Consider the following 13,037-nt stretch of genomic DNA (forward strand, 5'->3'; position numbering starts at 1 on the left):
TTTTTTTCTTATTTTCTGCTTCTTATATTGAGGTGTCCTACTTGCACAAGATTATTAACTTGTTTTTACGTCACTCAATCTAAAATTTAGTTTTTAAGGTTTTAGTATCCCATTGCCCTGAATGGATAGAAGGTTGAAAATAAGAACTTTGAAATACCTTCCTTTACTATGCTTTTGTCTTCTTTTCTGCTTCTTATATTGAGGCGTCTTATCTGCACAAGATTATTAATTTGTTTTTACGTCACTCAATCTATATCTAATAAATACTCTATCTAATAAACGCATCTTATATAAAATTAATGTCTCTATGCACTAATAACGCAAATAAAACTCTATTTATACAAAAAATATATATATAAACATATGTTTACTCACAATAAATACAATGTAAGTCATCTAAGAGAATTCATTATTTTTTCAAGGGCATTCCTTGCAATACCATTGGGAAAATAACTTAAATTTTCTAAGGCCATTTTCAAATGTGAATATTTTAATTCCTGAGCCTGAGACAGAACCTCATCTGTGTTGGCCATCTTGATGATCTAAAATAAACAGACTTAAGCAAAAACTTCCATTTAAAACTGATGTAAATATAATGATAGCTGATAAAAACGCACTTATGGACGGAGAATTGTATGAATGAAAAAACAAGTTTTTAGGAAAAAAGGTAGATAAAATGTAATAGGAGAGAAAAAATTATGTATGTGAGGAATTATAAAAGTGGAAAGCTATGGAACATCGAGTAGGAGGTAAGATAGATAGGTAGTAAAGTGAAGGAATAATAGAGAAATAGGGACAAATTAGATTACAAATAAGCAAAGAGTCTTAGATAAAAAAAGAAGAAAGAAACAGGATTGATTTTTTTTCTTTCAGGAGTACGAAAAAGAAACAAAAACCAGTTTGATTCTATACATTACGTGATGTATCACCACTTATTATTGAGAAAACGAAAAAGAAGATTAAACGCAGAAAGGAGGACCAAATACCACTGGATAAAAGAAAGAAAAGAAGAAGAATTTAAAATATGCATTAGAAAATAATTGTGTATCTTTTCAATATTATAGTCTATTTTTGATAAAAAAGAACGAAAAAAAACACACTTATGGACTTACAGCTGATAAACATACTAAAAACTGATACAAACGTACCTGATGTACTACTTAAGTACTTAAGTTACTAAAGTTACTTTAGTACTTAAAAACTAAATAAATAGATAAGATTTATTGATCCATAAAAAGAAAAAACACATAAAATACGACCCCCCCCCCAAGAAAGTTCTATGGCTGCGAATGCAGATAGAAAAAAAACCACACAAATATACAGTAAAAATGAGAAATACTAGTCAGTCGCCAAATGACTATTCGCTGAAAACTTGGACATATGTTGAAAATTTGGGCATAAAAAAATAAGCACAATTGAGACTTCTAACTCCTCAAGGCCCTGTCCTTTAACCCTTCTGACATTTAATCACCAATACAAGTTATAGCCTTTTAAAGTGTTTGACCCTACTCCTAAGAAACACAGACGGTGATGTGAAATAACTCAAAGAGTTACAATCGACGTGCTATTTAAGTAAAAAGTACACCTACATGAAATATCTAAGCCAAAAGAAATGAAAAAAGGAGTGTTTGATATCTGACCTATTCCTAGGGCCATAGCCTTTTCAAAAACCTTTCCCCAAATTTAATGTTAAAGCAGGTGTTATGAAGAAGTTGTTCAACTATTGTGTAGATAATTTCGGAGACCACAATGCCTTTCCATGACGATAAATATAAGTTCAAATAGGGATACAATCCTTTAATAGACAGTGATAGAAATTCACAAAAATACCAGATATTTCGGTCACATATGCAGTGACCGTCATCACGTCACTGTATGCAGTGCAACGGTCACTGCATATGTGACCGAAATATCTGGTATTTTTGTGAATTTCTATCACTGTTATCATCATCATTGTCTACTAAAAGGATTTTATCCCTATTTGAACTTTTATTTATCAACTATCTACAGCTGAAACAAAAACTTAATGACGAAATACATATAGCCTATATATAAAATTTAAGCCTAAAAATGAGAGGTATTTTATCTCTATCGATAACGGTCAACACAAGAAAAACTAACTCGAGACATTTAGGCTAGCTGGATAGACATTATTTTGTGGCCAATATACATTATTAGAATAGACATTATTTTGTGGCCAGCTGGGTGCAGCTAGCAACACGTCAGAAACCAACATCTGCATATCAGATAGCACCTTTATCGGTCAAGGTCAACACAAGAAAAAACCGATTTGAGGCATCTGAAACCCCTCCTATAACGGATAAAGCTAATGCTGTAATACAATACATTAAGAATAAAAAGCTAGGTGCAGCTTGCCACACGTCAGAGGACCAAATCTTCATACATGTGGCTACAGCAAATTCCTAGAAAATGAACACTCAGGGATCCTAAGCACTGAGGCTCAATACTAGATCTTTTTTTTTGTCAAAAATTCGGATTCCAACAGATAGAGAATCACAAACAAAATTATTACATGTATGTATGTATTGGATTAACAACCCTTCTTGACTACTAAGGTCCTTACGTCGGCCCTGCAGTGTGTTGCTACAGATGAGTTCGGACTGAAGATCCCGTATTAACAAGCTGGGGTTAAACTCATTGCGCCACCACAGGACACAAAACTAAAACATTTTGGGCGGACAAGTATTTAGCAAAAATACAGGTATTTGGAAATTTGACCAGTCTCGAGTAGTTTTATGTAGTAACTGATCAATGGCTACCAAGTTCGTAGCCGGAATTTTTGTTCGGGGGGGGGGAACCAAAAAACATAAAAAACACATTAAAAAGTCGTTTTTATGCATTTTTGTTACGTTTTTTACGAGTCAAACAATAATTTTTTTTTTTTGGGGGGGGGGGGTAAGCCCCCCAAGTACCTCCCCCCTAGATATGGCCTTCATGGCAACCCTGTTTCTTTTTAATAAAAAGAAACAGCCAGACCAGAATTTCACTTTACCGGTTTACCTGAGCAGGAGACGAACCCTGATGTTAAAAAAAAAAACATCAGTTGCCGATAGAAGGACGAAAACTACAAATTAAATCCCCAATTAAAACACTTGTCATTTCTAGAGAAAAAAAATGCTACAGAAGACAAATATTAAACAAGAAATCGAGAAAACATTAAAAAAAATGCATCAAGACGGTATGTTTATATTTGGTATCACTATGTAAAAACAAATGTTCTTCTGCTCAAGCGCTAAAAGACCTGGACGATTTCGCTGTCCTTACTGTATAGCTTCTATACACTATGTATACGCTATGTATGCACAACGCATACACTTCTATACCCTTTGTTTAAACAAATGTTCTTCTGCTCAAGTGCTAAAACATGTGGACGGTTCCGCTGTCCCTGCTGTATAGCTTATCCTATCTCTAATCACACTTGAAAATGATCGACAATCGGAAACACCCAATATTATCGTAGTTTTAAGTCGGTTACTTTCTATATATATCACATTATATTGATGATAGTAGAATACCTAGAACGCTAAAGATGCAAATTAAAAATAAAAGATTCAAATAATAACCTGAATTGGAAGTCTGAAGTTTTCTTTTTATACCGGAGCACCCTTTAAATACTACATTTTTTAATTCTGTATGAACAATTAAGCAAATTAGGGCTAAAATGAAATTCACCAAAAAAGAAAAAAACAAATAAAAAATGAAATTTGCCAAGTGCTATTTCAAAGTTTCAACAATTTCATGGTCTTATCCCCTATTTCATGACTAATATAGTCCACGAGTTTTTGTAAACTAGTACGTAAATTGTATGAAAAAAAAAATATAAAGAAAATCACAGACTAAAAAGGTTAAAAATGTGTCCGGTTGGCGTAAATTCTAAAATGTCAATACACAGTGAACAATCTTCTTACTATTTTTGAACAAAATTTGCCTATGTTATAAAAAACTGCAAATCCTTATAAATTACCTTGTGTTTTCAGCAAACAATAACGGTGTGGCACTTAAATCGCTGGATGGTATAAAGGGGGCGATATCCTCCCTCCTTTGAAGTATTTTTGTGGAGTTTAACTATTTACGACAAAAATAGGATCTTTACCTAAGAATAAATAAGAGGGAGATTTACAAACAAAACTACCCAAAGAGGGGGAGGTGAGGAGCTTCCTCCCCCTAGATTTTTGAAAATTACCTTTATTTTTTACTTTCTATGAACAATATTTTGTTTTTTCATTGAAAATCGAAAAAAATTGCCCCCCCCCCATAAATTTTGAAAAATATATTTTGTCCCCGCATCCACCCAACCCCTAAATTTTCTCAAATTGGTGACCCTGCTCATAAACCCCCCCCCCCCGAAAAAAAAACACAGCCGTTTCAACCAACTGCAATCAGGATTTCTGTAGTAACCCAAGTTGAAAATAATTATTCTTAAAAATACTAACAACAGATATACATCAATAAAACAGAATTAAAAGGGGGCCTATACCTTCTCTGGTAGAAAAGATGCTTCTAAGTTATGGCTTTTTTTGCTTAGCCATATGACTAAAGGTAAGCAAGATCCATCCAGGTCGTACTTTGAATCCGATACTGCATTGTTAAAAGCGGTAATGTCTTCATTAGCCTGGAATATTACAGTTGAAAATTGTTTTTTTCCTTAATTCCTTAAATAATTCTCTAAGAATGGCTAGAAACTAAAACTAAAGCCTAATGTGATTAACAATTACAACTAATGTGAATTATAACTAACTATAATCCTTTAATTAATAATTAATTAACAAGAACTATAATAATTTCAGTTAATCGTAATTAATTAAGAACGACTATAATCAATTATAATTTTTAGTTAATCATTATTAATTATAGATTATAATTAATTATTAAAGGGTGGTTAATTATAGCCCTCCTCCTAAGTATAACTAACAATATAAAGTAAGCAAGATCCGTCTCGGCTGTACTTTGAATGTGGTACTGCACTGTTGAAAGCGGTAATGTCCCCTTTTACTGTAATTAAGAATCTAAGGTAAGCAAGATCCATCCAGGTCGTACTTTGAATCTGATATGGCATTTTCAAGAGCGGTAAGGTCTTGATTAGCCTGGATTATTACAGCAGACAATACTGTTCATTAATTCCAAAATAATCCCCCCAGTGAATAGTAAATATCTAAACTAAAACTAGCGCTAGTTGATTAACTAAATTAGAGACGCTTCTAGGTTGGGGCTGTTGTTGCTTTGCCACATTACTAAAGGTAAGCAATATCTATACACTTTAAATTTTACTGTTTAATTCATGATAATTAACTAAGTAATTAACTATATTAAGACCCCTTTGCCGACTAAAGCATCTGTTTTAAAAGCAGAATAAGGTTGACCATACAACCAGAGGCTTAAATTATTTTCCACTTCAATTCAGGCTCCTTACCTTAATTAACCTAATTAACACTTAATTACCTAACTAACATTACTCTTCGTCCTGGAGCACAGAATCTATTGACACAATTTAGTTATATTACATAGAAGACATTCCCAGTTAAATTTTAAGAAAGGGGGGGGGGGGCATTTGCATAATAGCCGTCCTAGTCAAGTGGTTAGTGCACTAGACTTGAGACCCTTTGTCCTTTAGGACAGGGGTTCGAGTCCTCGTGTCGCTATTCACGCTTGGTGTGCTGGCCACCCTTCATCCGTAAAAGTTGACCAAGCCATCTCAACTTTTCTTTCAAAAGAGCCCTAGAAAGTGGGATCGAAGCAGATTATTGTATAGCATGTTGCTTGACACTCGTTCAATTCAAAGGAGTACCTAAGACTATCTTTAGAGAATTCCACTGAAAAAAACTAATCTTATTCAACCTTGTGAAGCACCCACGTTTCAGAGCTGTACTTGACCATTGCCATTACCATAGCTTCCAATATTCTAACATTAGTTAATAACTTACTCTTCTAAAAAAAATTTCAATTACAAAAAATCACCTCTCGCCTTGGTGAAAATCACTATGTCATCACACCACTGTCTTCAATAATAATCCTATCCAGGTAAGTTAAACTATCCAGCTGATCAATTTTGCAGTCCCCTCTCCACCCTCATTTATTTCGAGTTCTGACTTCCCCCCCTATTTTCAGACCTATTCTTACAACCTCAACTCTCAAAGCCTCCGGAAACTCACTCATGTGGCTAAAATATTGATCTAGGACACTCAAATCACCTGGATAAGTCTAGGAGAATTTTGCCTTCATCTTTGGTACCATATTCTCCCATATCCTTTGTCCTGCTCCTTGAAAAAAAATCCATCAAAATGATCCATATAAATGGGGATAGAACATAACCCTGCTTAACTCCTGATTCAACACCAAACCAGCTGCTAGCACCATTTCCTATGTCAATTTCCTTCTATAAAGATAAATATAAACTAAAGAAAACTTATCTGTTTCTGTTGATGCTTGAATTATGCAGATTTATCTTAGCTTTGACAAGATTTTGGAAGAAACTAAATTTCAGCTGGGAGGGGGGGGGGCAAACTAGGGACTGAGGGATCCAAGGTCTGGGAGAGGCAGTTGCCCCCCCATGCCCCATAGCAAACTACGCCCCTGTACAAAACCTTTTCAAAGGCGCCCAAAAGCTTTCTAGATTGTTTACATCAAGAAGGAGATTCTGTAAAATATAAATAAGAACAAAACAAACATGATCCTTCCGCAAATCAAATGATTTAAAAATTTAGCTGATGTGGGACCAACTAAAAGTTAAAGTTGAAGAAAATTTAAAAAGTCTTACATAGGGGTTAACAACCTTTCAAGACTAAAATCTAGTTCTCCTTTGCTGGGAACACGAAATAACTACATCATTTTCCTTTTCATTTTTTAGTTGAGGAAATAAAAAGTAAAAACTGAAAAACAGTTTTCAGCAAAGACATCCTACAAAATATATACAAAAACAAAATAAATAAACAACAAACTTTAAAACAAACTTTTCGCAAATCATACGATTTAAGAATTTAGGTGATGTGAAAACCGCTAAAAATTAAAAAAAAAGTCAAAAAAAGTATTTAAGTTCTTACCTGGCAAGCAATTGCAAGATTTTTACCAAGCTCATAAGCTTGCTTCTGATGATCTTCCGAGTGCCCTGAGAGCAATAATGCAGCTTGACAAGACCTTGCGAGGAGACTAGCAGCTGAAGTCTCAATTTTGGCGAGCCAATCAGATACTTGGAAATTTGAGTCGAATTCTTGCGATCCATTAGCCGATTTTTTACCATAGAATTCACTCTCAGAAAAATCACCAATGGCGGCACTCACTATTTCCACCACCTGAAATTTTGAGTGAAATAATTCCAGGATTTTCTACATGCCCAGGGCACCATAATTCCGAGCTAAACAACTACAAACATTCAATAATCGCTTTTAAAGTTGATTTTAAAAATTAAATTTAGAAGTTCCTGTTTCATGTGGGTTACATTAGGATAAAATATATATAAGCATATGAGCTGTTCCCTTGCTAAATAACTAATCTATTTCCTTTTATTCAGTTCTATTTCTTTTATTTATTTTTATTTCCTTTCATTTACTACTTTATTTCCTTTTTTGTCAGTCCAGTTGTTTGAGCATTTTTTTTTTTTTTTTTTTTTTTTTTTTTTTTTTTTTTTTAATACATTTGATTGAAACGTAGTCAAAACTGACCGGTACATCATAACCCAGAAACATACATACAAAAAATTTAGGAGGGTATCAAGGTATTTTTTACATCTATTTTTTAATCTGAAGAAGATAAGAAGTGCTTTTGAAGTGTTTTTTGAAGCCTATTTTAAAATTTTTGTAGTAGTTTTTAAGATTTTAAGAGGAGCTTCCCAATGCCTTTATATACGTCTTGAAACAAGAGAAAAAAGAAGAAAAACGGAGATTTTTATAATCTTGCAGCAATAAACCCGAATGAGATTAGACCCATTCCAAAAACTCTTGAGCTACCAAAATATTTTATTGTTTTACTCATATAAAATTGACAAAAATGAAAATTCTGGTCTAAAACCAAAGCTATAGCCCTCCAAAAACGTTAAAAAATTACATAACAATGCGCACTTTTTAGCCAAGATTTTAAAAATACTCTTCTCACACCATTCACCTCCATTAATCAAACTCCCTAATAGCCAAATTAATTTCTATTTTTTTAAGGATCCCACTTCTCTACTAATAATGTTCAACTAACTGCTACGTATGTACGTGCCTAATAGCAGTTACATATTGCAATCCATAACGGAAGCTATTAAAGTTTGTAAACGGTCTATGATTGGTCAGCTGAAATTTATCCACAAATGAAAAACAGGTTGCATTCTTATTGTAATATGTAGGATCAACTAAATTAAAAAGTCTAATAAAATAAAAGTAATTTAAAAATCCTAATTTTTGGAAATTTAAGAAATAGAATACGTAGATCAGATACATTATACCAAATATAATATTGATGAGCTTTAATTTCCCGGACATAATACGAGATGTGGAATAAGAAATTAACGAAAAAGCCCCAAATTGTGGATAGGAAAAAATACCCTAAAAGGTTAACAAATAGAGAAATTTAGCTTTTCAAAGTTTATTGTTACACGGTACCTTTGCACAACGGTACTTTTGGGACAGGCCAGTTTGCTTCGATTCTAAATTTTATTTATTTGAGTGTTTGTCTGTAAATCATATAAGAGCCCCGTTGTGATTGTATTCCTTAAGCAATATGTATATAATAAATGTATATATAAATAATAATATTTATTAATATATATATATATATATATCAATATATATCAATATATATATATATATATATATATATATATATATATATATATATATATATATATATATATATATATATATATATATATATATAAATAATGTATAACAAAATTTCTCCTCGTTCAGGACTCAGCAAAATCGTCGCCTAATCGTAACTAACTTACTTTACTGCTTGCTTGTTCGGGTCTTCCAAATCAGAAAGCTATATGCACTAGATATAATATATATTTTTATGTTCTAATAAGATATTATACATAACTTATGCTTATTTACTTATAATTTAGTTAAAATATCTACAGTTTTTAAATTTCTTTCATTTTGGATTTCAATTAAATGTTTAAGTTTAGCTAGATCCAGCTTCGAATAACAAGTATATTCGAACATATATAATATATACAATTATGTTCTAGTACGTTATTATACATAACTTATGTTTATTTACTTATAATTTAGTTAAACTATCTACAGTTTTTAAGTTTCTTTCATTTTGGATTTCAGTTAAATATTTAAGTTTAGCTAGATCCAGCTTCGAATAACAAGTATATTTGAACATATATAATATATACAATTATGTTCTAGTACGTTATTATACATAACTTATGTCTATTTACTTATAATTTAGTTAAACTATCTACAGTTTTTAAATTTCTTTCATTTTGGATTTCAGTTAAATATTTAAGTTTAGCTAGATCCAGCTTCGAATAACAAGTATATTTGAACATATATAATATATACAATTATGTTCTAGTATGTTATTACACATAGCTTATGTTTATTTACTTATAATTTAGTTAAACTATCTACAGTTTTTAAATTTATTTCATTTTGGATTTCAATTAAATGTTTAAGTTTAGCTAGATCAAGCTTCGAATAACAAGTATATTCGAACAACAATAGCAACAAAGCTGCTTTTCAGAATCTAGGGGATTATCTTGGGAAGAGGGACAGATTCCATTTTTGATTTCAATTAAAGGTCTAGGTTCATTTGGATCTAGACTCGAACCTCCTTTCTCCTTTGAAACCTCACTTATACCCCTACCAATCCTAACCCCATTTGAATTATAAACATAACCTATAGTTTCAAATTGATTCAAAGGTATGAACTTGTAGATTACAAAGAAATAGAGACAAATTTATAAGAATTGAAGATTTTTTTTCTCTTAATTTACCTTTGACGCTTAACATGTTAAGCTTATATATTTAATGTTATTTTGAATATTTTTATCCCTTATTTACCTCAGGCGGTTTATATTTTTAGTTATTCCTCCATTTCATGCAATTATCAGCACGTATTTGGGAAGGGTAGCGTTTATGCTATTACTACTGCTAACAACTTACTGCAGCACCAAGCCACCTGAGGCCAACACAGCTACGCAAGCTCCTCCTCCAGCCTAATCTATTCAGAGCCTCCTTCTTTACACCCTTTCAAGAAGTTTAAATTTAAATCCTTCCTTACAGCTTCCTCCCACCCTATTCGAGGATAATAATCCTCCCACCCTTCGTTTGGCCCAAGATGGTTGACCAATAAAGACGATCTTTGGCAATCTGTCATCCTTCATCCGCAGAACAAGTCCTGCCATTTCAACCTTTCTATCATTATAGCCCCGAAAAGGGGATAGAACCATATTTTTCGTTCAACACAAGAGCAACGTTTGGGCAAACAAAATATGACCAAAAGAAACACGTGTCATTTTGGTCAAAATGACCAAAGAAACACGTTTGTTCCCCTTCGAAAGGCTAAAGTACAACTGTGTTGACAGATTTTTGGTTTTAATTTTTATAGTCGGGAAAAAGATGCATTTTGTAGCGGTAATCAAGCAAGGCCATATCCAGGGGGGGATGTTTGATCCCCCCCCCCCACCTGAAATGTTTGTCGGACTCGTAAAAACGTCACAAAAATGAATATATACAAATTTTTGATTTGTTTTTAAAAAGTTTTTTTTGTAGCCCCTCTCCCCATTCCCAAAAAAAGGGATACGGCCCTGATCAAGAGGCCGATATACTGCTGTATTTAAAGCTAGCGATGGAAGGAGACATGAGGAGAATAGCAGCGCTCTAGGACTATCCAATTTAATTTAACCCCGAAGAGGGCATTCATTTCTGTGTCACTAAAACGCAAATAAACTTCTTGAACCCCACTTCCTTTGCATCTATAATCAAAATGAAATGAAAATGTAATAGCAAGTAAAAGGTTTACCTTTCATTGTCTTCATCAAAAGTTGTACCCGCTACTACATTTTCATTCCACTTAACTATTATGACTTATTGCCAATCAATTACGCTACCCATATTACCAGCATATGGTGTATGATCTGTATTAACTCGGAAACCCTAATGGGTGGTAAATACACATAAAAACATCTTATTTTTGAACCAAAGATAAAACTATTCTGAAGGAAATGTTCTCTCTATGCCATACCCATTTGATCTAATTTTTCTAAGCTCTTTGTCCCCCAAAGTCATATCCCTTACATAGTACAGACGTCAAGGAAGATTATGGCGCCACTTCCGAGTTCCTGAAATTTTCTTCAAAAAATTTTCCGAGGATTATTTTTGTTCAGGTCTATTCTCCTTTTACAGGAACTTTTGACGACAATTCTAGGGGTCTAGCTTAAATAGTTAATGAATTCAATTCAACAAAAAAATATTCAACAGAAAATAATTCAATAGAAATTAATAAATTCAACAGACAAATCAAATAAATTAAATAACAGACGGATTGTTGATTCACCTTTGGGTTTCTCAGTGAAGCAAGAAGTGTAGATGCGTTAGCAAAGAGATAGTCTCCAGTTAAAATTGAGAGCTTGTTGCCAAAGTCCATATTCTCCTTAGCAGGAAAATTATCACCAGAATTCTGCAATTTCAGAGGTATCTTTACTATGCAACGATGAATCATAAATCCAGTATGAAGCATTTCGGTAATTTCTGCCAGTATCCTTTGACTAAAAGAAGAAAAGAGCAAAAAATACATAGGATAAGTAGAAAAGTAAATGGATTTCCCTAATGGTCATGGGCGCGGGGTATCAGCTTTTCCTCATATTAAAAAAAACATCCCGCTAGTTTCTCACTTTTTATTACTTGTACAGGCATTGCCTATTTTTTGTTCGCTCGTTTTTCCTTCTTTTTACGTTTTAATAACCCTTTTAATTTGTTTCATGTATTTTACTGCTTTAATTATGTATGCTTTAATTTGAATCCTTTAACCGGTTTTACATTTATTTTCTTTTAAAATTTTTTGTTATGTCTTTGTCTTTTGACCCCTAAATAAGATTTCGGCCCTTAGAGGTTTGTAATAGCAATTCTTTGAAATAAACATCTTTCCGTGTACTCCACCAAAACATGTCCATATTTTTATAATTTATCCTATCTACTGTTTTACAGAAAATAATAGCTAATAGTATTATATTCAATAACAATACAATTTTGCTTAAAACTTAACCCAAGTTTTATACCAACTTAATCCAACATGCTGCATCAAAAGAGCGTTTGAAAAAATTGAATATAACTGAAAGCGACACGCCTAATTTTTCAAGTAATGTTCAAACTAATTGCCGCTTCCTTGAAGAATGCCCATATACAGCACACTTAAGGGCTTTGACAAAACAGGAAATCATTACCTAGCTCGCCCTTGACTTCTCTGTGAATCATCTTGGTTGTTTTAACCAAGCAAGGGTCAAGCCCTCGTTCCTTACATCCCGCTCTGCATTAATAAGACAGTAAAACATCCTTTTTCAATTTTTTTCTTTTATTTTTGGAGTTCGAAATTCTATTTCGTTTAATATCGTATCTTGACAGTCACCTTAAATTTTCATAATCGAAGTAAGCTTATTTAATAGTATCAAAAAACACTTTTAGCTAAGAAAAACTAAATGAAAAACACAAAATACAAACGGAAAAATGAGAACACGAACGGTTTTCATTTTCTCAATCTCTGATTTAAAGTTAACTTACACTCTGCCTTGTTGTTATAATGACTCTTTATCTTCATGATAATATCCCCGAGGTTTCCCTTGTTGAACATATCCATTGTAAGGTTGTATTATATTTCAGGGAGCTACATAGCTGAAACACGTGTTAAGTCCTATTAAATAAAAAAAAAGAAGTTTTTCAACTGAAAGTAAGGAGCAACATTAACACTTTAAACGAACAGAAATTATTACGTAAATGAATGGGGTTGCCCCCCTCCTCAACACCTCGCTTTTCACACTAAAGTTTTTTACTACTTTGAAAAAAGCGTCTTATTGTTCTAATTAATCGGCC

General features: G+C 32.7%; 1 protein-coding gene across 2 annotated transcripts in view; it reads right to left on the reverse strand.

Annotated features, from left to right (window-relative positions):
* Positions 1-322: 322 nt before the first annotated feature.
* The window catches only part of Pdss2 (Decaprenyl diphosphate synthase subunit 2), a 36,116-nt gene continuing 23,401 nt past the window's right edge, over positions 323-13,037 (reverse strand). Inside the window, exons 4-7 of one of the 2 annotated variants that reach the window (XM_089093658.1) lie at positions 11,509-11,719; positions 7,059-7,307; positions 4,499-4,633; positions 323-542 (exon numbers count right to left, since the gene is read on the reverse strand). In XM_089093658.1, the coding sequence (XP_088949784.1) occupies positions 393-542; positions 4,499-4,633; positions 7,059-7,307; positions 11,509-11,719 (745 nt within the window). In that variant the 3' untranslated portion in view covers positions 323-392. The remainder of the gene's footprint in view (positions 543-4,498; positions 4,634-7,058; positions 7,308-11,508; positions 11,720-13,037) is intronic. The other variant, XM_089093659.1, reaches the window with a different exon arrangement.

The sequence above is a fragment of the Artemia sp. Qi Xiang Cuo genome, chromosome 8 (genome assembly GCF_049724085.1).
Source record: "Artemia sp. Qi Xiang Cuo chromosome 8, ASM4972408v1, whole genome shotgun sequence".
NCBI lineage: Eukaryota > Metazoa > Arthropoda > Branchiopoda > Anostraca > Artemiidae > Artemia > Artemia sp. Qi Xiang Cuo.